General features: G+C 34.8%; 1 protein-coding gene across 4 annotated transcripts in view; it reads right to left on the reverse strand.

Moving 5' to 3' along the window:
* Positions 1 to 2920: 2920 nt before the first annotated feature.
* Positions 2921 to 26519, reverse strand: part of FASTKD1 (FAST kinase domains 1) — a 51184-nt gene continuing 27585 nt past the window's right edge. For 3 of the 4 annotated variants that reach the window (XM_041773713.1, XM_041773712.1, XM_041773711.1), the window contains exons 4-15: positions 26183 to 26308; positions 23801 to 24199; positions 20317 to 20427; positions 19321 to 19452; positions 15356 to 15842; positions 13992 to 14106; positions 11679 to 11807; positions 10742 to 10873; positions 10266 to 10379; positions 4924 to 5062; positions 4192 to 4306; positions 2921 to 3172 (exon numbers count right to left, since the gene is read on the reverse strand). In XM_041773713.1, the coding sequence (XP_041629647.1) occupies positions 3077 to 3172; positions 4192 to 4306; positions 4924 to 5062; positions 10266 to 10379; positions 10742 to 10873; positions 11679 to 11807; positions 13992 to 14106; positions 15356 to 15842; positions 19321 to 19452; positions 20317 to 20427; positions 23801 to 24199; positions 26183 to 26308 (2095 nt within the window). In that variant the 3' untranslated portion in view covers positions 2921 to 3076. The remainder of the gene's footprint in view (positions 3173 to 4191; positions 4307 to 4923; positions 5063 to 10265; positions 10380 to 10741; positions 10874 to 11678; positions 11808 to 13991; positions 14107 to 15355; positions 15843 to 19320; positions 19453 to 20316; positions 20428 to 23800; positions 24200 to 26182; positions 26309 to 26519) is intronic. The other variant, XM_041773714.1, reaches the window with a different exon arrangement.

Genomic DNA, 26519 nt, shown 5'->3' on the forward strand with positions numbered 1-26519 from the left:
AGATGTGGTACAAGAGAAGTCAGAGTATGTGTAACAGTAAGTGAAAAGTACATCAGGGTCATTTAATCAAGATTTCCACGTATTTAAAGTATACAATAACTGGGTTTTCACTTTTATCGAAAGGAAACAATTTATAATCCTCAGCAGTGTAATCATTTTATTCTAAAAGTTGCTGAGTAAAATATTTTAACCTATTCAGGGTTCATTTCTCTTAATAATTTGCTTAGGAAATAGAACACACTCATGAATACAGAAGATAAACACTCAGAACTTAGCACTTCAGCTAATACAAATGAATATCATGAGGAAATTTAAAATGAGGGAGACTGGTTACAAGGAGACATCTCGGGGCGCCTGGGTGGCTCAGTTGGTTAAGTGTCTGCCTTCAATTTAGGTCATGATCCCAGAGTCCTGGGATCAAACTTATCATCACATCATCAGGGTCTCTGCTCAGTGGGGAGTCTGCTTGTCTCTCTGTCTCTCCCTTGACTCACGCTCACTGGCTCTCACTAGCTTGCTCTCCCTCTCATGGCTCTCTCTCAAATAAATAAAAATCTTAAAAAAAAAAAAGACATCTTTCATTTGCTTACTGTTTTGATCCTGTTTTTCACAAAAGGTTCTGTGAACTTTACATGTTACAAACCATTATGTATTGGATTTCACATTATGCAAAGTAAAGATATTTTAAACAAGTACTTTAAACCCAAATCAAATATCAACAGACCAAAATCTATACATGACACATGTTTTGTAGCTATACTGAAGACTCAAGGCACTCTGGTGACCAACTTATTTTGGGACAGAATGAACTTACAGGGTCATGAAGTCAGAGGATAGCAAGTTTCAGACGCTAGTTACCTGCACTCCCACCGGGTGGCCTGAGGTTAGTTACAACATGGCTTTCTGCCCAGCACAAATATATCACTCTTGGAAGAAGGGCTACGGATTAAATCACATAGTAGTCCCTTAATAACTATTTTATTGAATAAATGTAAGACAAGAGAAAATCATTTTCCTCCATCATATGGAGGATCAGACCAGATCAAGATTGGTCCATTTCCAACTCCATCCCTTTGCTTCCATTTATTTATTTGTTTATATATTTTTTTGCATTTTTTTTAAAGATTTATTTATTCACGAGAGACACAGACAGAGAGAGAGAGCCAGAGACACAGGCAGAGGTAGAAGCAGGGAGCCCAGTGCGGAACTCAATCCTGAATCCTGGGATCATGACCTGAGCCAAAGGCAGGCACCCAACCACTGAGTCACCCAGGCGTCCCTCTTCCATTTACATACATACATACATACGATCAATCCTGTCTCCTCCCACTTTCTATTAAATCAGGCTTTCAGATCTACCACTTCCTCAAAACTCCTCTTTTCACAATCACCAAGGATTTTCATGTTGCTAAACTTAATGTACATTGCCCACTCCTCATTTTACTTGAGCCATCAGCCACATCTGATACAACTGCTCACCTTTTCCTCCTTGAAATGCTTTCTCTATTTGGCTTCTAAGAAGGATAGTAATACTACAGTCATACCTATGATTTCCCCTCCTACTTCATTGGCTGCCCTTGCCCAGCCTTCTTTGCTTGTTCCTCTTCTTGACCTCACGTTGGGGCACGCAGACTCAGTCCTCAGCTTTTTCCTCCACTCACCCTCTCCTCTAATCACATTTTAGTGATTTCATCTACTTTCATCACATTAAATACTGCTGACAACTTCCAAATTTATATCTGGCCCTGGATCTCTGCCTTCACCTCCAAACTCATGCCTATCTGATATCTCCACTTAGATGTTTAAAAGGCATCACAAACTCAACATGTCTAAACCAAACTCATGATCCTCCCACCCACTGCACCCCCTACTTCTTCCTCCCATAGACCTTCCCATCTCAAACGATAGCAATAATAGCTTTTAGTTGCTCAGGACAAAAACTTAAAAGTGTTCTTGACTCCTTTCTCTCATACCTCATTTCCAATCAGTGAGCATATGTTGTTGCCTCTGCCTTCAAAATATAGCAAAACATCTGACCACTTCTCATTACTTCCACTGCTGTTACTATAAACCAACCATCTAATTCTTTTTTTAAATAGGCTCCACGCCCAATGTGGGGCTTGAACTCACAATCCTGAGACCAAGAGTCACATGTTCTACTGACTGAGCCAGTCAGGTGCCCCCTCCCCCACAACCATCTATTTTTTTGTCTGGATAATTGCAATGATGTTCTAATGGGTTTCCCTGTTTATACACCCGCCTCTCTGTAGTCTTTTCCCATCTCAACAGAGTAGCCCAAATTGATTCAGTTAAAATGTGAGTTCATATCATTCCTTTATAGAAACTCTCCAATGGCTGCTTATTCACTCACAGCAGCCATGAGGTCAGATCATATGTATTTGATGCTTATCTATCTTACCTTTTCTCTTATTATACTTCTACCCTCAACCTCCCACTTATTCTGGTCCACCACAGAGGACTCCTTGTTATTCTCAAATATGCCAGGCATATTCCTACCTCAGGATCTTTGTATCTATTGGTCCCTCTGCCTAGAATACTCTACTGCCAGTTAGCCTCACCTCCTTCAGTCTTTACTCAAATACCACTTTAGTGAGTCCTTCTCAGATCACTCTATTTAAAATTATACCTACCCAAAATATTCCTATCCCCTTTCCCCTGAAGTTTTTTCCATAGCACTTAATAGCATCTATGGTATACTGTATTTTATTCACTTATTTTGATACCTCCATCCACGGCAGATATGCTAAATTCACTGCTGTGAATTCCAGCATCTAAAACAGTTCCTGGTACTTATTAGGCACTCAGAGAATGAACTGTAAGCTATTTAAGTTGATTAAAATTCACAAGTCTCTTATATCAAGAATTTTATACAATTTCACAACCAGATGGTAAAGAAGTATTGGAGAAAGTAAAATGTCTTTATTTTAATAGGTATTCAACTGACCTTGAAATCAGTCAATTCTGTACTATTATTTTTTCATTGAGTCAGATCGCTTAATTACAGTAAGTTCAGATGTGACACACCATCATCACTAATTTTAAATAAAAACTACAATCATGATTTGCCTTCTCCAAATATCCGTTCTCTCAGGTAGTCCATCCGTGCTTCCTTTGTTGACAATGCCATACAGTTCCATTCAAAATGAGGGATCTGTAAAATATATCACGTCATTGGAATGAAAGTTTTAAAGCAACAACAATAAAAACATCAGGGAAGACTTGTAAGCACCACTGAGTCAAGCCGTAGGAACCTGTGAAATTAGTTTACATAAGCATAAACCATTTTTAGAAGCTAAGTTGGTCCTTTTTCCTGATAAAGCCCAGAGACTTACTTCTTCCTCACAGCTCCTTTTATCTTATCCTCCTATTCCTACAAATATCAATAGTGGCCGTTTTTTTTCCTATGTACCTTCCCTATATACATACACTAGCCTTTTCCTCTGTATCTCTACCCATCTCCACAGTGCCTCTCTCTCGTAAGATACATTAAAAAACCAATGGATATTCTAAAGACAATAAAATATGATTCTTATTTACTGTTCAAGAAATATTACTCTTCTGTTTCAGAGATATTCTAATATTACTTTTTTATGTTAAAAAATGTTTAAAAAATTAATGTTTTTTAATGTTAAAAAAAAAGGAATAGTAGAACTTTCACAAAGAAAGGGAACACATACTGGATGGACCTAGAGGGTATAATGCTAAGTTAAATAAGTCAGACACAGAAAACAAATACCATATGACTTCATTCATATGTGATTAAGAAACAAATGAACAAAGAGAAAGAGAGACAAAAAAACAGACTCTTAAATAGAGATCAGACAGCTGGTTGTCAGAGAGGAGGTGGGGATGTCAGGGAGGGATGGGTGAAATAGATAAAGGGGATTAAGAGGTACAAATGTCCACTTGCAAAATAAGTAAGTCATGGAGATGAAAAATTGAGCATATGGAATACAGTGTATAAGACTGAAAAAATGTTTGGTGACAGATGATCACTACACTTAATCATGGTAAGCACTGAGTAATGTAGAGAATTGCTGATCCATTATGTTGTATATCTGAAATGAATATAACACTGTATGTTAATTATATACAATTTTTAAAAAAGGAAACACACGTATAGCCAGTTCTCCAGGGTTTTAGAGACTGAATTACATGAGTATTTCATACCTGAATTATGTGATAGCCCAAAATTTCCAAATGTCGTTTTTTCATAGCAGATTTTCCTTTTAAGTGAGGGATGTTTCTACAAAAAGCTCTTGAATCCAAAAATTGCAGAGCAATCCTATGTAAGATAAAAAAAATATTTACTTCTGAAATCAAAACGAGACACTGAATAATTACAAGCCTTTCAGGAACAAAGTTGCATCTTTATAAATTAAGAGCCAAATGAATATAAATGAGTGTGCTATTTTTCTACTTAAATTAGTAATTGGTGACATGTAAGCCTATTCATTAGAGTTTACACCAAATTATAATAAAAATCTCCATGCTGTCATTCGTTTCCTTGTCCAATATATATTTATTATGCGACTACCATATGGAAGGCACTGTTAGGGATACAAACATAAAGAAACATAGCCTATAGTCTAACAGAACATGTGATACATATTAGGTTAATTATAATACAGCTCAGATATCTTCCAGATATATTTCTTCCAGAGAAGATATTATTTACTTCCACTGAGGACAATGAGGTTAGCACTTTAGTTAGAGACTGCTAGGCTTTGAATAGCAAAGGACAGACAAAGGTGGAAGGTACAGGAAAAGCAGACAGAGGTAGAATGCAGAAGATAAATGAGGAGCAGATTCTCCTACAATCACTCCTTGATAACTGAACTCATTAAATTATGCTACACCTAACGTCTAACTAACAAAATCTCAAACTAAGAAAGAAGCTACCTCTCAGCTCCTGGTGGCAGTCTTGATCCAGTTATTTGGGTGTTTGATTCCCAGTGCATTTCTGGCAGTTTTCCCAAAGTTATATTATGGCTTCCATACGGAAGAGGTTTTTTTTTTTTGTCCAAGACACACTCAAAATCTATAAGGAAGTACAGGAATCAACAATATGAATTAAGTAAATTCTTACAGGTAAAAGTCTAAGACATAGTTTAAATACAAATACATATAGAGACATGTATGTATATACACACACATATATGAAAGAACGATGTACACCTCCCTAATTATCCAACTTGTTTTTTAAAGATCTGGTCCAATGGTACCTCACTTTGAAAATCGATCAATAAAAATCAACGAGGAAGTATTATTAAACTATACTTAGCACAGTTATATTTAGTGTTGGTGTAGGCCAAATAACATTAAGAGTTTTATTTTAATCCTCTTAAATCTCTTTGTAGCATTTGGAGGAAGCTAAACCCACTCACTGGAAACTAGTAAAGACAAAGATTCAAACATGTCTGTCCTGTATGAACTGTATACATAAGAATAACTAATTGATATGGGAAAATTATTTTTAGATAAATTCTAGCTAATGCAAAAAAAATGATAGATGTAGAATATCACTACTTTACCACCCCTAATGAATGATGGATTTAGACAATAATTTCAATGACTGATAAAATCTATAGATGAAAAACTGATAGGAGAACTTTCTAATGGATGAGCTGATGAATCCATAATATAATAAAAACAAGACAACCAGCACTGTGTCTTCTGATATGATGCAAGAAGTATATACCACCTACAAAATAGTCTGGGTAAACAAACAAAAAAAAATCCAACCTGGATCTAACTTGAATCTAATCAAACCTCTAAATCTAAGGGGTGGCTTATAGGAAAACAAGGGATGCAGGAGCATGTTAAAAGATACAAGAGGACTCAAAAGTCTAGGATGTGGAGGGGGGGATTTGTTTTCAATAAATAAATTGTAAGGGGAAAAGTGATACGTAGAACTTAAAAGGACATATCAACCAAATGTAAGGTCTAGATCTCAATTTTAACAACAACAAAAAAAAAACCCAGTAAAATAAAACATATAAAAGACAATTGAGACATTCAAGCATTGACAAGCTATGTAATACTAAGAAATTATTATGAACAATGGTGAGGTGATAATGACAGGACTGTGGTTATGTACCTTTTCAGATAAACATTTTAAGAGGATATGTGTGATTTGCTTGAAAAGGATCAGGTGTGAGTCTGGTGAGTGAGTTTTGGTAACTGTTGATGCTGGATGGGGGTTCATCATACTATGCTATTTTTTTTGGAAATTGTTCTGTAATAAAAACAATTGTAAAAGTATTTAAACCGAAGGAAAAAGAAAGGACAAATGAGAAAAGAAACAACGAATGAAAAGGAAAGAGTATATGTTTTTTATACATAAGGGAAACTGGGGCACTGAAGCAACATCGAGCTAACTATCAAATGTGAAATATAGTTCTCTTATTGAGAATGAATTCTGGAGCTAGAATGCCTAGGTCAAATACTGGCTCCACCATTTGCAAACTATATGACCTTGGGCAAACAATAATGTCTTGGCCTCAATTTCCTAATATAGAGTAATTTATGTACCTGGTAGGGGCATAATAAAGTCTATTATACATCAAACACTTCATACAGTGTTTAACACATAATAAACAATATATAGGCATATCAATTACTACTGCTGTTGTTTTATAAAACTGCAGCACTGTCTGACAGATGCATGTACCAACAAAGAGTCCTAAGGATTAAATAAACTATCATATACTCAATACAATGAAATATGGATGCAGTCACTAAAAATAATGTATGCTTCCGGGCACAGAAGAATATCTGCAATATATAAAATAGCTACAAACATTATAGAATAAACCATTTTTTGGTTTTAAGCAAGTCAGTTACAAAAATAGACAGCAAAAGTAAACAATGGTTATATCACGGTTATTTCTCTTTTTTGTTATTTGTCCTTTCTGGTTTTTCTATAAGTAGTATCCTGTGATTCTTTTTTAAGTGAGTGTTTTTTTTTTTAAAACCTTAAGCAAAAAAAATAAATAAATAAAATTAAATTAAAAAATAAAAAATAAAAAAATAAAACCTTAAGCAATGCCCCAATCCATAGTTATTAATCATACTATTACATTGTCTTTATTATGCTATATCAATTAACATAAATAATACCAATTAAATCTTATTTTTAATGATTCATAGACATTTTCACATAAAAATATGCCTCTTGACATGAGAAAGGACAAATATGAATTGGAAATACAATAATCTTGAGACAGACTAATCCTACTTTCAGTACTAATTACATGTTATGCACGATTAGTTACATGTGATTTTTTTTTTCTTTTCTGTATTTTGTGAATGTTTTACACAGATATGACTATTTATAGTTTGAAAGAAACATTAACAAAAACAAAACAAAAAGAATAAAATGAAATAACCAGTCACAGTGCCTGTCACAAAGTTGGTGATCAATAATTTTAAGTTATGAGACGGAATTACAGATCATTTTCATGTTTTAGTGTATTTCCTTCCAAGAGCATTATTTTTACAGGAGTATATTTTAAAATATAAACATATTTTAAATAGTATAGATTAACAGTATACACACAGTCCCCAACCTATGATTTTCCAACTTTACAATGGTATAAAAGTGTTATGCATTCAATAGAAACCATATTTCAGATTTTGAACTCGGATCTCTTTTGATGCTGGGCAGCAGTAGTGAAGATAAACAACTGATAGACTTAGAACCATTCTGTTTTTCATTTTCAGGACAGTTTGCAACAAATTACATGAGATATTCAATACCTTATTGTAAAACAAGCTTTGTGGTAGATGATTTTGCCCAACTGTGGGCTAATGTAAATGTTCTGGGTACATTTAATGTAGGCTAGCCCAATTTATGAAGTTTGGCATGTTAGGTGTATGCCATGTTAGGTAAAATGCCTTTTTGGGGGGCCCCTAAGTGGCTCAGTTGGTTAAGCGTCTGCCATTGGCTCGAGTATCGGTCCTAGGGTCCTGGGATCAAGCCCCACGTCAGAGTCCTTGCTCCTCGGGAGCCTGCTTTTCCCTCTCCCTCTGCCTGTCGCTCCCCCTGCATGTGCTCTCTCTCTGTCAAATAAATAAAATCTTTAAAATTAATAAATGTTTCGTTTTGTTATTTAAGAGAGAGCATGTGTGCAAGAGCAGGTGCAAGCAAGGGATGGGAGCAGGAGGCAGAGGGAGGGTCAAAGAGGCAAGTTCCATGCCCAGCACAGAGCCCCATGTGGGGCTTGATCTCACAATCCTGAGATGACGACCTGAGCTGACATCAAAAGTCAGACACTTAACCAACTGAACCACCTAGGCACCCCTAAATGCATTTGACTTGCAATATTTTCAACTTATAATGGGCTTATCGAGATATAATCCCATGGTAAATCAAGGAAGATCTATATCAATCTTTTAAAACAACCCTCTCCTAGAGAGTGCAAGTTATTCCCCAATACCTAATACTTGCCTTCATTTTTAATAGAATCCCTAAATCTTAGCTAGGTACATGGTGACCCAGAATAAAAACATTTTCTAAACTCACCCACAGCCAAGTGTGGCCACAGAGTATTCATTAAAAATGGCATGTGCAACTTCAAGGAACTATTCTTAAAGGGATACCCTTCCTTTTCCTTCTCTCCTCCTCCTGCTTAGATTGTAGATGTGTTGGCTAAAGGACAAGGAGACATTCTGGGCCATAAAGTGGAAGCTACATGTTAAGGTTGTAGATTATAATAAAATAAAAAGATCTTGATCTTTAATGTTTGTGGTGCTGGCATCCCAGACCTAGATACTCTAAGAGTATGGGAGAAGGAAATAAACTTTGTTAAGTTCTTGTTATTTGTGGATTTGTTACTAATGTAATCCTAAGGTAAAACCAAACAACTGAGAAGATGTGTTCTGTAGTGTAAAGATGAGAGTATAAATGACTATTTGGTTCAGCCTTCTGAACACACAATCTGGTCATTCAGCTTCTGCCCAAAAATTTCTTTACAAATATTTCTTCTTTCATTTTTTGATACATCTTTCCTAAAATTTTCCTTACATTGACTTAAAATATGATTCCTTTAATCTTTACCATATTTTTATCCTTGAAATAGATAAATTTCCCTTTCACATAACAGTCTGTCAAACATTATATTTTCCTTGCATAATATATTATGCATTATACTAAAGATTTATTTATTTATTCATGAGAGACACAGAGAGAGAGGCAGAGACAGAGGCAGAGGGAGAAGCAGGCTCCATGCAGGGAATCCGATGTGGGACCTGATCCCAGGACCCTGGGATCACAACCTGAGCCAAAGGCAGACACTCAACTGCTGAGCCACCCAGGCATACCTAGCTTTTTTTTTTTTTTTTTTTAATTATATGTTGTCCAATTTATCCACTAGCCCACTAACTTTATGTCACAATGAAATCAGAATGCTTTCTACAGCTAGACCACTGAGAAACAAGGTTAACCAGGTTGGAGCTGAGCACATACCTACAGAAATCTTCATCTGAGTGGTTAATCAAAGTCAGTTTTTTTTTGTTGTTTTTTTTTTTTAAGATTTATTTATTCAGAGAGACAGAGGCAGAGACACAGGCTGAGGGAGAAGCAGGCTTCAGGCAGGAAGCCCGACGCCAGACTTGATCCGGGGTCTCCAGGATCACACTGGCTGCAGGCGGCACTAAACCCTGAGCCACCGGGGTGCCCAATCCAAGTTAGTTTTTGACATGAACTTCAAATAATGAAATGGGGGGGGGGGGATCCCTGGGTGGCTTAGTGGTTTAACGCCTGCCTTCGGCCCAGGGCATGATCCTGGAGACCTGGGATCGAGTCCCGCGTCAGGCTCCTGCTTGGAGCCTGCTTCTCCCTCTGCCTGTGTCTCTGCCTCTCTCTCTCTCTCTCTCTGTTTCTCTCATGGATAAATAAATAAAATCTTAAAAAAAAAAAAAAAAAAACAAATAATGAAATGGTGCTAAATCATTTCCCTGACTTTGGGGTACTTCATGGAGAGGAAAAAAAACTTTTGGAGATCTAGAAATATTCAGTGAATCTGAACTTGGGTTTTACTTAGAATTGATGAAAGATTTATAAAAATTTTTTTTGAAAAACAACAAAATGTTGATGGTTCTCAGGCTGGACTATGGAAACTTGAGGAATCATTGTATTCTTTTTTCTATTTTGGTCTGTTTAGAAATTCCATTTGATGAGACGATTCTACTTTAATTAGTTTAGTTTTCTGAAAGTACCTAGTAACCTACCAAAGACTTACCTATTCGGTGGTAATAAGGGGTAAGAACCGAGGCTTTTACACAATTGTATCCTCCTAGCACCTCTGCTAACATTTTATAAATCTGCTTTTGTGCTCCATTCATGCTGCCAATATCTTTATGAAAATAAAAATAATTAGTTCACATAAAAGAAGTTCATCAGTTTAAAATGAGAATCAACCCAGTTCTACAGACTAAAAAATAAAGATTAATATTTTCAACAAAAGCTTCAATATAATACCATACTCAATGATATTAAATTCAGAACAATATAAGTTCTGCGCTCTCTACCAAAGAGTAATTAGTGTCCTAAATATTAAGTAATTCTTATAACACAAATCCCACCTATAAAATGGTTCTATCAAACAGGTTATGGCATCCTCAGTAACTCTGGTGTCATGGTTGGGCATAACAAGGTACTAACTAATAATTCCCTTTAGAATTAAATTTTGCTGTCTAACCCAAAGAAAACTCAAACCTTTGTTATACTGTTGTTGACAGAAGCGGTCATGAAACCATGGAATCTGATACTCAGGGCACTCCAAGCAGACTGCTCTATTTAATTCCATAAGACGAAACTGGACCCTCCTATTTAGAGATGAACATAAAACTGAAATCAAAAATAAAATATTAACGGATTTCGATGGGTTGGACATAAAAAAGACAATCCATTTTTTTCACATTCATTTATCCCTATTATTTGTTAGTACTTTCATTCTCATAAAACCATTTGATTTGCACACACATGCTTTATATTTTTAAGTTACTCAGTGGCATGATTAGGACCAACTCTTATGTTGTTTTCACTAATCATGAATATTAGAACTATATTTTTAAAAATACTACCAAAGAATTTTCATTGACTTAATATTCCACATCTAGGTATCTATCCTAAAGAAACAAAGGTGCGGTCAATGATTCATGTATAAAAATCATTATTTATAATGAAGAATTAGAAACAACTTACATGATAACAAATGCTATTACATTCATATCATAGATTATATAGACACTAAAATAATCATGATATCAAAGAATATTTAATGGCTGTTCAAAATATAGCTGGATGACAAAAGGCAACATATAAAAGTGCATATGCTAATAATCCAAAATTTATGTTAGAATACATCTAGGCATATAAACATACACATAAGAATAAAAGAGAGATAGAAAAGAAAGATATGCTCCAAAATATGACTGAAAGGGTAGTTTCACTTGGTGGTAAAATTATGAATAATCTTTTAATTTCTGTTTTATACTTTTTTTTCTATGTTTTCCAAATTTTCGACAAGAAGCAGGAAATACTTTCATAATCAAATAAAAAAATATTTATATATTAACATTTAAATGCTTCAGTATAGGTGAGTTGAAACTTGAATAGAAAGTGTAAGTAATAATTTAGTGTAGATACATACGTTCAAGTTGAGAATCCAGTTTGGACAAGAATTTGATATTAAAAATTGCCTTCAGCAGATCTTCCGGAAAATATCCAAGTGCAGCCAAAGAGAAACCAAGAAACACTAACATGGGAGGCTCCAATCCACCTAAAACAAAATTAAGATTTAAAAAAATTATAACATACAGCCACCTCAGATGTACATAACCACACACGTTATTCAGGTCAAACCAGATTTTAAAAAAACGATACAAACATAGCCTTGACAAAACTAATCTATACTGTTACAAGTCAGGAGAGTGGTGAAGTGCTTACCTTTGGGTGAGAGTAGAGTAGGAAAGGGGGACAGGAGAGGAGGACACTGTGGTAATACTGTCTCTTCACATGAGTACTGATTCCTTGGGTGATTCTCTTTATATAAATTCATACTATGTGCTAAGGATATGTAAATATTCCTGTATTATTATTTTACTTCCATATAAAGTTTTAAAAATTGCTTTGAAAAGATAAAGAATTCGAAACAAAAGGTCAGTAGTATATGTAATAAGTGGTCCTAGTCTCTGTATTGATGATAACAATATAATAGAGCTCAGATGTGTTAGGTATCATTCTAAGCATTTACATATATTAACTCATTGAAATCTCACCTCAGTATACAGTAGGAACAATTATTATCTCTGCTTTGAAAATAAGTATACAGAGGCACAGGGAAGTTAAATGACTTGCCTGAAGTCACACAGCAAGTGGACAGTGAGGTTTAACCCAGAGAACCTAGCTCCAGAGCCTAGACTACTACTCTGTGCTGCTGTGTAGGGATCTCAAATATCCAGGCTGAGTGTAGACACATATGAAGCTCAGGTTTCAAATAGCACCTTCTCCCTACCTGTCACCCAACAGCATGGCACATGTCCCAGAGTGCAAGATTGAGGTTATTTAGCTAATTTGCCTCGTCCAAGAGATATTTCCAATGAGAAGGAAGGGGTCCCTATTGGTAGCATTATTCTTAGAAAGGACAAAAAAAAAAAATGTTAAATCTTTCCTTTTGGATTTTTTGCTGAGTTATTTAATAAATCAAGATCAAGTCATAAATGAGCTTAACAGTGGCCTGTCAAAACTAATACTTAATCAAAATAAAGAAAAATATTATGCCATTATTTAAAATTTTACTTATAAAGGTCTCCAAGAATTTTCCAAACATTCTCTTAGTAAGTCTTAAAAAAATCAAAGCTGCATTTCTCAATCTTTCTTCTCTTAAACTCTATTTTTTTTTTAAAAAAAGGACGTATTTTCATTTCCTTCTGGTTGTTGACACAAGACTGAACAAGCAGGAAAGCACACTCTTTTTTTTCTTTTTTAAGAATTTATTTATTTATGAGAGAGAGAGAGAGAGAGAGAGAGAGAGGCAGAGACACAGGCAGAGGGAGAAGCAGGCTCCATGCAGGGAGCCTGACATGGGAATCGATCCCGGGTCTCCAGGATCACGCCCTGGGCTGAAGGCAGCGCTAAACGGTTGAGCCACCCAGGCTGTCTAGGAAAGCACAGTCTTAAGTCTCAGTTTCAAGTCTTCTCTTTCTGCATATTGTTATGTTACTAAAAAAAGGATATATATAAGGCCACACATGCATAAGCCCCACTCACGACTAAGTATAAACATACCACAGCAGCCTGTTTTACTTGTCTGTTCCCAAAGTAGTATCAGACATGGTTATAATATTATGGTATCAGTCAATGGCAGGGGAAAGTAAAAAAAAACAAAAACAAAAACAAAAAACCCAACAGACTATCAGAGACTAAGGAGGTATCAACCTAATGCAATGAGTGGGTGCTGGGTTCCAAATAAACACCCTAGAAGGTATTTTTGAGACTAACGAGGGAGATTTAAACCTGGACTGTATATTAGGTATTATGAGTACTAATTTTCTTAGGTATGACAACAGTACTGTGGTGATATAAGAGGTCATTATTCTTAGGAGTTGTATGCATAACCAATACACCTACAGTCACGATGCCTACAACTTACTGTGAAGTGGCTCTGAAAAAAATAAGAGAGCAAGAGAAACAAACAGCAAAGCAAACACAACAAAATGTTAACAATTACTGAGTTTTCCCGGTGAGTATGTTGGTGCTCTTTGTTTGATTTTTTTTTTCCCATTTTCTCTTTAAGCTTGATATTTTTCATAATAAAAATGTTCCAAAAATGGGTATAAACTTTTTTTAGGTCTAGAACTCATGGCCATTATCATTATCCCTTAAATAAGAGATATCTCTTAACACAGTGACAATGGTATCTTCCAACCTGCTTATTCAATATATTACCAAACAATATACCTACTTAAGTAAGAATTCAGGTGTTGAATGCAAATCCTGAAAAATTCATCATTTTTAGGTGGATCATAGTTCAAGGCGCTAAATGGAAGAATAATGCCAAGGATCTCAAAAGGGTGGATCTGTATAAACACAACAAAATGTTATAGTTTAAACTTTAGTAAAATAGAACAAAAATTTACCTAATTATTATTTTGAGTAGAAATCTTTTTCTAACATGCCTAGAGTAAAATGATAAATGCATCACTACCGATTACTTCTCCCACCCTGTTGTAATCTACTTAGTCCCACCACTAGCTCCTAGTAACTCTAAGTATCAATGCAGAAAAAAATTAACCAGAAAATCTGCAAATCAGTTTTATTAGGTGTAAAATCCTGTTCCAGAATTCATTAGTCATTAAAATTAATAGGAAATAGTATTACTAATTTCCACATCAGTGCATTTTATAGAGTCATCATATAATCAAGTTAGTTTATAATATCAGGATATTTCTTTCATTCATTCATTTTTTAAAATTTCACTATTCACTCATTTGTCTAAAACTTAATGATTGCCAGGTACTACACTAAGCAAATAAGACAGATTTTTATTTTAATTTGGGAAAAATACTGTCTTCTAAGTAAAAGCCTTATCCTGATATAGATTTTATAAGTGAGCTTCTTCTCACATAATAGAAAAAGTATTTTACAAGTAAGTTCCAGAAATACATTTGTAAGAAGACACATTGACAATTTAAGAATACAGAAGTCAGTGTACACCTTTTTTTCTTCATTTTTCACATTTATCTCACACTTTAAATGTAGTCGTTCCTAGATAGTAAAAGTAATATCACAGGATTATAGAAAAGAAAAAAAATCATGCATACTCCATTTCCTTAATACAATTAAGTATATCCTTCTAAACAATGAGTTTGACTACAGATCTTAAAAATATTATAATGAAAAAAAAAATATTATAATGAACCAAAAGATGACTGCTATACTCCTCAGATCTACACTGCTGGAGGAAAAAACTTTAGAGGAGGAACAAACTGCTGAATCAGACACTAAAACTTAATTTTTAAAATTCAAATTCCAGGAGCACCTGGGTGGTTCAATCAGTTAAGCATTTGCCCTCACAGCTCAGGGGTCCTGGGATCCAGCCCAATGTTGGGCTCTCTACTCAGCGGGGAGTCTGATTCTCCCTCTTCCTCTGCCCCTCACCCCCACCCCTGCTGAGGCTTGCATGCATGCTCGCTCGCTCTCTCTCCCCCAAATAAAATCTTTGAAATAATAAAGAATAATAAAATTCAAATTCCAATTAATTCTCAAAGTACTTTGATAAACATTTATGCTTTTAGAAGTTGACAACTATATAAAATTTAATTTTACCTTTTCAATCTGCTGAACAACCACTGAGGCTATCCTATCAAGTAGCAAAGTATTGAGGTAGTTTGTTCTAGAAATAAAAGATGCGATCTCTGCAACATTTTTGGAATTAATTTCATCCATCAAACGCAGTAAAGTAGCAACTGTTTCTTCAAGAAGTGACTCAGTAAACCAGTCTCCTTTTAAAGATTTAAGTTCTTTCCATAACAGATTCAAACTGTTGCATTTTCGTAGTCTCTGAAGTCCATAGTGATCTAGTTTTTGAAGCAGTTTCAGTTGTTTCCCAGTGGTACTATCCAGATATTTGCGATCATACTGAATCCATCTTAAAACAGATGTGGCAAAACCATTCAGGTCATTTAGGTCACACTGTGGTAAAACTGCTTCAATTTGAGATATCTCCACTTCACCTAGGTTAGAAGATGGAAGAATGGAAAGAGCATAGACCAGGATGGCAATCTCACTAGGTATAACACTAATTTTCAAGTACCTAAAAAGGGGAAAATATGAAAAGAACAAAATTAATAAATCAGCAACAAAACAAAAAATAAAGTCTGAATAATAACCATTATTGTAATTAGCAGGTATAGCAGGTTTAAAATACAAGTTAGTTTAAGAAGAGTTAAATTCAAAGATGACTGTTCCACAAAGGGTTACTAAAAAAAAGTCTGGAGATTTTCTAAGGCACATCTCAAATATTTTATGCAAAAATGAAACCATAGGGACATCTGGGTAGCACAGTGGTTGAGTGTCTGCCTTTGGCTCAGGGTGTGATTCTGGGGTCCTGGGATTGAGACCAGCATCAGGCTCTCTGTAGGGAGCCTGCTTATCCCTCTGCCTCTGTCTCTGCCTCTCTCATGAATAAATACATAAAATCTTTAAAATAAAAAAAAAAGAATTCTATAAAAAAAAAAAACCAAAAACCAAAACCAAAAATGAAACCACAGTCAGGGTAACCAAAGCAAAGATCAGGGTCAGAACAATATTTCCAGTGCTTTTGCTGGAGACAGATTTTGGGCTGTTTGCTATGACCAGTTAGGAGCTGGTTTGACATAGTACAGGCCCTGCCATACAGTGATCACTGAGTAACACTTCTCATTCCTCTTTCCCAAATTCTCATGGTAACAGTCCCATCCCCAAAGTAAGAGTCTGGCCACCAGGACAGCAGTTGTTAAATTACAAATAAAAAACTGGAAGCTTTTTTTTTTTTTAATTTTTTTTTAATTATGATAGTCACAGAGAGAGAGAGAGAGGCAGAGACATAGGCAGAGGGAGAAGCAGGCTCCATGCACCAGGAGCCTGATGTGGGATTCGATCCCGGGTCTCCAGGATCGCACCCTGGGCCAAAGGCAAGCGCCAAACCACTGCGCCACCCAGGGATCCCCAAAAACTGGAAGCTTTTAAAGAATCTTTTGGTTTAGAAGTACCAGGAGAAAAAAATCAAATCTATATTAAAACAAAGTTGTTGAGTTACTTTTTAAAATATTACATTAGCATATTAAAACAATCATAATAGACAATGTGAGCAAAAACTTAAAAAGAATTACTTCATTTGATATGGTCAATTCCTGTCTAGGAAACTAGACTAAGAAAATAATCTAAAATGTGAGCAAATGGCAACTACACTTTAATTACAAAAATTTTTTAAAAATACATAGTATTACAAAGAAAAATAAATAAAATGCTAACAAAGATCTGTGTTATGTATCACATTTTTACATGGCTAAAATTTGAAAACTAAATGTTCAATTAGGAAATACTTAAATGAAAAAAAAAAAAGGAAATACTTAAATGAATTATGGTACAGTTATATGGGTATTATGTAGTTATTAAAAGGATTTACAAATAGTTCTAAATGATATGCGAAAATGCTAAGTGGGTAAGGGTTAAGTGGGGAAAAAAGCTACAAAACCGTATTCTCAACTAGGAGAGAAAAAAACATTTATGTACACACGTGTAAGTTAAGAATATATCACAAGTAAATAAACCAAACCACTGCCAGTGGATGAATGAGTTTAGGAATGATTTTTATTTTCTTTTTTATACTTTCTTTTTTTATTCTCCAAAATTTTCAAAATGATTTTTATATAATATTTGGTCCACTGCCTGACACAAAGTAGGTACCCAATTAGAACTAAATGCATATTTTATTCTTATAACCACAAAAAGATAAATATAGACTTTTATATAAAGAAAGCCCCCAATAGAACTCTCAATATTTGCCAACCTTGCCATACTTGTCTAAAAATAAACCCCCAACGGATACAATCTCTCCAACTTCCACTTGATGTTTTTCCTAGAAACACTTCCTCAAATTCTAAAACTTACATGTGCATGTGTCTTTACTTACAAAAGCACCACAGTATGGCTAAATTTAGAAAATAAAAATATGTGAAGTGTTGGCGGGGATGTGGAGCAACAGGAATGCTCAGCCCACATTCTGCTGCTGGGAATATAACTTGGTACAAGTCTAGAAAACCGTTGTTTTTTTTTTCTTTTTAAAGTACAGGTTCAGTCAGATTTAATTTTTAAAATGGAACATATCTTACATAAGGATCTTTTTAGAAATGCTATACCTATGTAGTCACTACAGGAGATGCACAGATCTATAACTCATGGGGTAAAGAGTATATAGACAATTTTGTAAGGATTTGAAAAACAATTCAAAAATAGTTTACAAAGAGGATCAGGAGGCAGAAGATGCTTCAAGAGGCATGATACTCAGAAACTGTTACGGAATGCTGGTTCACTTGTATCAATGTAATGTTCCTGGTCAAGATCTACTGATGATGAACATATGTATAACCTATGAACCAACAATTATACTCCTTGGTAAATATCTACAGAAATGCATACATATATTTATTAAAAGACATGTATGAGGATATTCAGAACACAACTACCCATAGTAGCCAAAAACTAGAAATAAGTAAAATATCCATCAACAATAGAGTGAATAAAAGTATTTTTGTTATGTCCTTACAAAGAGAATACAATACAGCAAAAATATGGATAAATCTCATGAATGTAACCGTTGAGCAAAAGAAGTCACACACAAAACAGACAAAACTAATCCATGCAGTTGGAACAAGCCTGGTAGTTAACCTGGGGGATGAGGAGGTAGGTATATTTTGTGTAGATTACATTTCAAAATGGTAAAATAATAATAATAATAATAAGCCCACATTATTCTAGTATATGAATTCTCTGTTCCCTGGATGGTTTCAAGAGCTACTCATAGGAATAGTTATGTGAATAGTTTAATTAGACCGTGTTCCTTCTAAAGTCTACTTGAGGGAAGCCCCGGTGGCGCAGCAGTTTGGCGCCGCCTGCGGCCTGGAGTGTGATCCTGGGGACCCGGGATCAAGTCCCGCATCGGGCTCCCTGCATGGAGCCTGCTTCTGCCTGTGCCTCTGCCCCCCTCTCTCTCTGTGTCTCTATGAATAAATAAATAAAATCTTTAAAAAATATATGAATGTTATATCCACAGAAAAACAGAAAACGTTAAATTACATAGATAAAATACTTTTTCAGTAACATTACTCTTAGATATCTTATTTTAAAAATTACAAATTAAAAAATGTAATCTGCTTTGAAACAATCTACATGCCTTAAAACAGGCAAGTAAGCAGACTGAAGGCCCCTAAGTATGAGTGCTCCCAAATGGAGTTTTGTCTTGCTGGGCAGCTCCAATCTTTTCATAGTTATTGTATTTCTGCAAGAAGGGAAAATGCCTTGGCTTTTACTGTTATTCATGCCCCGGGGAACTCATTACCCTACTTGCTTCATTTCAGAATATACCAGGCCTGAGCACTGACAGAATGGGCACGGGGAGAGATAAATGTGTTAACATTTTAAATAATAAGCCACTTAATTCTGCCTCCAAAAGTTCTAACAACTCTCTACATAATCAAACAAAACAATCATTGAGTCGAGATTATAAAATAAACACTTTGATTTAATCTTACCTAAGCAGTAATTCTCTGAGTTTCACAAAAAGCTCTTTACTTTGAAAATGTAGAAAAATCAATGTTTGAGTTATCTTCAATAACTCGAATGGCTTATAGTCATCCAAATGTTTATGCAGAATTGAAGCGATTCTAAAAAAGGATAAAACATGTATTATAATCAATTCATTCATTCATTTATTAAATATTTACTGAGGAGCTCTTTCATACCAGACATGTTCTGTGCTGGAGAAACAGCAATGATTGAAATAGGATTTTCTGTTTTTGAAGAGCTGTCTCAAGATGGTGATAGAAATGTAAACAATTAAGATAGAATGGTATAAGAGCTATCAATGAAGTGTGAATGAAATAATATTTAATTATTAATAGTAAGAGGAGAGAAAAGCATAGTTTCACTTTTCTAAATAAAAAAACTCACAGGACAGCCATCAAATTCCATATCTTCCCCACAAAGAAATCTTTACCAAGAGTTATTAACAATTAGCAAAACTGATTTAATTTTCTTCCTTAATACACTGGCCCTTTAATGGAACTGATTAAAAGCAGTAAGAAATGCTAAGAGGGAGTACATTGGAAGAAACAGGGTGGGAGGAATACTTTAAAAAGGAACATACAATAAAACATTAAGTATATATAATCTGAACTACGCATTTTTTTTCTTCTTAAACTTCATATTAAAAAAGACAATATATGGCAGTATGATTTCAAGGTAATAACTGTGGTGTGAAACAATTCAAGTTCATATAGATGCTCTCCATTTTCCTAGCATCATAATGCTCTACTTGAAAATAACAAAAGCAACAAATGAAACAAAAAATGCTATAAACAATTTTAAAATCTCTATTTAAAAAAAAAACTATTTAGATAATAATGCCTTAAGTGTTAATTCCTTATTTCTTCAAAACTGATTATAGAAAAAAATAATGCATCCTCAAAGAAAGTAGTTACTTATGAATGACAACTAAATGTAACACCATTAATTTCAGGAAAGCCTACTTTTTAATCAGATGTGAATTTCTGCTTTCCATCTCTTCCATTGCACTCATCACTGCCAGGGCTTGCTGGCTGGTTAGCTCCTCTGACATCAATAATATAGTTGATTTAAGTCTAGAAGTAAAGAAAAATATTCTTATGTTGAAAAACATAATGATTAGCTTATAAACAGTTTTTTTATTTTTAAATAAGTTATTAGGTAATGAATAGAAAAGAAATACAAACAAAAACTGAATTCAATATGCAGTATAAATTTTCTCCCCATATAATAGGGGATAATATAAATATGATTGAACAAAGAAAATATATTGTTTTCATCAAAGGAATTAAGGCTTCACTACAATTTAATCTTAAATTGTCTCTTATAAAATATAGACAAATGTTTTTTAATTGATGTTCAAATAAGATAAAGTTCTAATATTTATAAAATGCAATGATTTAGTGAAATTATTCAGTACTACAGAGCTAAAGAACTAAAAACTGATAGTCAAACAATATTCCAATTATCCTAAATTGATTAAGATCTAATCAGGAAGTCAATATATCTCCATATTAACAAACCTTATCTACTAAATACTTGCTGAAACACTATAAATTTACAAAGATGATCCATTTTGAAACCATCCAAAGTAGTACACTAATACGGGTATCTTATATAACTGTATCTTCTAGAATAATTTATTTTTTAAAAAAGATTTTGGGATCCCTGGGTGGCGCAGCAGTTTGGCGCCTGCCTTTGTCCCAGGGCGCGATCTTGGAGACCCGGGATCGAATCCCACGTCGGGCTCCCGGTGCATGGAGCCTGCTTCTCCCTCTGCCTATGTCTCTGCCTCTCTCTCTCTCTCTCTCTGTGACTATCATAAAAAATAAAAAATAAATAAATAAATAAAAATAAAAATAAAAAAGATTTTATTTGAGAGAGAGAGAGAGCACACAAGCAGGGGAAGCAGCAGAGAGGGAGAAACAGGCTCCTTGCAGAGCAGGAGTTCGATCCCAGGACCCCAGGATCATGACCTCAGCCAAAGGCAGACGCTTAAATGGCCATCCAGGTGCCCCCTTAGAATAATTTAGAAGGCTAGCCCAAAACATGAAATCTGAAGGTAACAGGATAAATTAATTCTCTATTCATACTGGATATTTCTACACCATCCTTTTCATTAACCTTATCAAACATTTCAAATCCAGCTTCTACTCAAAGCTTTCCCTAGCCATTTATGTTCACATTTTTCTCTCCTTTTCCTACTGTATCAGTAATTTGAGTACTTGTGCATAATGTATTCCAACATCATGGTATTTAAACATTTTAATTATATATACATTTCTATCCTCCCAATTGGAATTTAAATTCCATAAAGGCAAGGACTCAGTGAAATTCAACTTTTGTACTGCTTTAGCACATGAGATTTCAGTAGTACTTGGTGACAAAAAAAAAAAAAAAACTCCAATAAAAGCTTTTTAAGTAATTATCTTGTCCCCAACTTTTTTTTTTAAGATTTTATTTATTCGTGACAGACAGAGAGAGAGAGAGTGAGGCAGAGACACAGGCAGAGGGAGAAGCAGGCTCCATGCAGGGAGCCCGACGTGGGACTTGATCCTGGGACTCCAGGATCACGCCCTGGGCTGAAGGCGGCGCTACACTGCTAAGCCACCCGGGCTGCCCTCTTGTTCCCATCTTGATAGTCTCTTAAAACGTATCCTTAGGGATCCCTGGGTGGCGCAGCGGTTTGGCGCCTGCCTTTGGCCCAGGGCGTGATCCTGGAGACCCGGGATCGAATCCCACATCGGGCTCCCGGTGCATGGAGCCTGCTTCTCCCTCTGCCTGTGTCTCTGCCTCTCTCTCTCTCTCTGTGACTATCATAAATAAATAAAAATTAAAAAAAAAAAAAAAACGTATCCTTAAATGTCTTCACATAATTCAAAGGACCCTTAAAAATAAAACTCCACGAATCTTTTGCTAACAGAGTAATGATGTAGATACCTCTATTATCCAATTCCTGGAATCCCTGCGTAACTGAATCCACTATCATAATTATCTCTTTGCTCATACCTAGTAATCATTTATTAATTTAATCTTTTCCCAGAAGACACGAACAGAAATTTCACCAAGGAAGACTACACATGGCCAACAGGCACATGACAAAATGCTCTGCATCACTTGCCATAGGGAACTACAAATCAAAACCACAGCGAGATGCCACGTCACACCAGTGAGAATGGCAAAAATTAACAAGACAGGAAACAATAAATGTTGGAGAGGATGTGGAGAAGGGGGAATCCTCTTACACTCTTGGTGGAAATGCAAGCTGGTTCAGCCACTCTGGAAAACAGTGTGGAGGTTCCTCAAGAAGTTAAAAATAGAACTACTCTACGACCCAGGAATTGCACTACTGGGTATTTACCCCAAAGATACAGATGCAGTGAAACGCTGGAACACCTGCACCCCAGTGTTCATAGCAGCAATGTCCACAACAGCCAAACTGTGGAAGGATCCACGATGTCCTTCGATAGATGAATGGATATAAAGAAGATGTGGTCTATGTACATAATGGAATATTACTCAGCCATCAGAAAAGTTGAATACCCACCATTTGCTTCGACATGGGTGGAACTGGAGGGTATTATGCTGAGTGAAGTAAGTCAACTGGAGTAGGACAATCATCATATGGTTTCACTCATATGGGGAATATAAGAAATAGTGAAAGGGATTTTAAGGGAAAGGAGGGGAACTGAGTGGGAAAAAATAGAGAGGGAAACAAACCACAAGAGACTCCTAACTCTGGGAAATGAACAAAGGGTTGCAGAAGGGGAGGTGGGCAGGGGGTTGGGGTAACTGGGTGACGGGCACTAAGGAGAGCACTTGATGGGATGAGCACTTGGTGTTATATTGTATATTGGCAAATCGAATTTCAGTAAAAACAAATGAAAAAAATTAATGTTTGCTCATATTTATATCCCAAACAGTTCTATCTATATCAATATCTGGAAAAACTGGAAATTTTTAAAAGATAGGAAACAGATGAAATTCACTCCAACCTGACAAGAGCACATTTACTAAAGATACTTAAGAAATGCCTTTGATAACAAACTTGAGGACAACACAGGATAGAATGGTCCATTGTTAGGACTATTATAATTCTAAATATTCTATACCCTCTAACTGGGGGTGGGAAAGTCTTATATCTATGTGTAGAGTCAATCATATGGCCCAGCAGGAAGAGAGAATAAAAACACACACTTGGGTATTCTCCAGAGAATATCCATCTGCCTCATCCTTTCTTGTGTTGGCCACCACCATGGAGTTATTGGCTTTTTCTGAGAATTTAACAGTAGACCAAGCATTTGAGATGTAAATGATAACAATCAGAGAAATAATCAAGGAGCAGACATAAGAGATTATTCTCTCTTCCAGGGCTACATGGGGTGATATTTGTGCCTTCCAGAAAATAAGAAAAGAGTAAGAAAAGTAAAGCATTTTTAGCTAACTTACTGTTTCTTTTCTTCAGGTCCTGCCATGGGTCCCAATGCTACAAAAAGTTTTACAAAGCCATCAGGATGATCAAACAGAGGAATCATTTCAGTTAGCCTCTTTTTAGCCATTTTAACAAATTCAAAACTATGAAACTGCAGAAAGTGGTACAGACTAAGTATTTTACTGATGGAGTCCAAATCAAGGTGGTTCATATTGCTTAAAAACACTTTATTGCACCTTTCTAATAGTGGGTAATAACTATATTTAATATTTCGAAGAAACTGTACTATTCTTCTTGCAACGTTAACCTGGGAAGAATCTATGGTATCAAAAAGATGTTCTGTTTTGTTCACTAACTGTTGTTGAAATCGTTGTGATGTTAAAGAAGATATGCTGACCATCAATACAGACAAGGATCTAAAAAGGAAAAAGATGCAAAGATTTTCACATTATTTAAGAATAAAGAACAATTCTAAGACTAAATGATTAAATATGTAAAAGAACTAGTTAAAATATTATGGGCCTTATACCACAAAATTTTTCCCTAAATATTCTTACTGGACTTGAATGCAGATCTCCTAGTAATCAAATACCTTTAGACTAAAAAAAAAAAAATTATACTAATATCTTTTATTAAGTATGTATAACATATCATTCTATAGATAATTGCCTTGAAGGAAAAAATTAGAGTGACATTCATTCAGAAATCACTTTGGACCAATAGCCCATGAATGCAATATTAAAAGTCTCACTTCATATTTTTGGCAGTAGACTGCACTTTGTTATTCCTTTCTCTGTATATCTGTAACTTACTAATAAAAATCTTGGCAAACTATTTCTCATTAATAAATGACTTCATACTTTTTAATGTCTCATGCTAGTAATATATGACAGTACTGAACATAAGGTAGCATTAATATTTCTTCACTAAAAAAAAAAAAAAAAAAAAAAACTTTTAAGGAACATAAATCACTCTTCCAAGCATTGAGGGAGACATCAAAATTACAAGGGTGAGGTCCCTGCTTTCAAAACACAGGTTTTACATAATACATAAATCAGAAAACTACAAATACAAGAAGGCACCCATAATGAATGAGGAATGCAAAATGGAAAAGACATGTAACAAATGTTCATGGATGATAATTATAAAACATCTACAGAAAAGACGTAAAAATGTAAATATAAAACTATCACATCCATTAGGATAGAGAGACTGCATTTATTTTTGTTTCCAAATTTCTTCAATCTCTCCAATAAAATAAATATATTTTAAAAACCCAGTTGTACAATATTTTGATTTCTCTACTCAAATGTTTCATGTTAATATTAAGCAGGATTAATTAGTGACTTAACATTGCTATTTCATTTAACCATAAACCACCCTGAAATGTTTTTTTTTTTTTAGTTGTATGTATATTTTTAATTGCAGTTTAGAGTAGAGGAATGTCCGAAGATTTTATTAGATTCTCAAAGGGTCTATAATTTTTTAAAGTTAAAAAAATTTACACTGATTTTTATTATCTCTGCTTTTCCAAGGTACTTTGCGGTTATGTATGTGAAAATATATATAACATACAATTTACCATTTTACACATTTTTAAGTGTACAGTTCAGTGGTATTAAGTATATTCACATTGTTGTGCAAAGGTTACCACTATCCACCTGCAAATCTTTCCCATCCTCTCAAACTAAAACTTTTTACCCATTTAAACATTTAACCCTCAATTCTTCACCCCGTCAGCCCCTAGCAATAACCATTCTACTTTCTGTTTTCATGAATTTGACTACTCTGGGAAGTCATTTATGTGGAATCATACAGTATTTGTCCTTTTGTCTTTAGTTTATTTCACTTGGCATAATGTCATCTATGTTGTAGCATGTGTCAGAATTTCCTTCTATTTTACCACTGAATAATACCCCATTGTAGGCATATACCACATTTTGATTGTCCATTCATCTTTCAATGGACATTTAGGTTATTTCTACCTTTTGACTCTTATGACTAATGCTGCTATGAACACTGATGTATGGTACAGACTGAAATGTGTCCCCGCTAAACCCCATATATTAAAGTCCTAGTCTTCAATATGACTGTATTTGGAGATAGGGTATTTAAGAAGGTAATTAAAGTTAAATAAGGTCACTGGGGGCAGGGAACTAACTACCTTGCAAGTAAAGTAAAATCTCAAATATTCCACAGATCTCAACAACATCATGTTCTACTTTATATACTTTCTAATTCCCACAGCAACATTGCGAAGTAGATTCCATAGTACTGTATTATAGATAAGGACACTAAAGTTTCAAGAGATTAAAGCTACATAGGAAGTGGCAAATCTAAGTGTGTGTGCATCCAAAGCCCAGAATCTCTCTACCATATATTTACCTAAATACATTTACCTTAAATCATCTATGGTTTCCAGGTTCCTATGTACAATATCAGCTATTTTTCCCATTAATGGACTGTAATATAAATGTTGATTTGCTAGGCAAGAGGAAAATTTTGACAGCACATTAATATCAAACCTATTAAAGGAAATATACAAAGGAGATTATTATTATTTACTTTCACTTAAAACACAATAAACAGTTATAAAAAAAGCAATAAAAATATTAATACACTGCTAATATATTACTAATTTATTTATTTTTTTTAGATTTATTTATTCATGAGAGAGAGAGAGAGAGAGGCAGAGACACAGGCAGAGCGAGAAGCAGGCTCCATGCAGGGAGCCCG

This window comes from Vulpes lagopus, chromosome 11 (genome assembly GCF_018345385.1).
Source record: "Vulpes lagopus strain Blue_001 chromosome 11, ASM1834538v1, whole genome shotgun sequence".
Lineage (NCBI taxonomy): Eukaryota > Metazoa > Chordata > Mammalia > Carnivora > Canidae > Vulpes > Vulpes lagopus.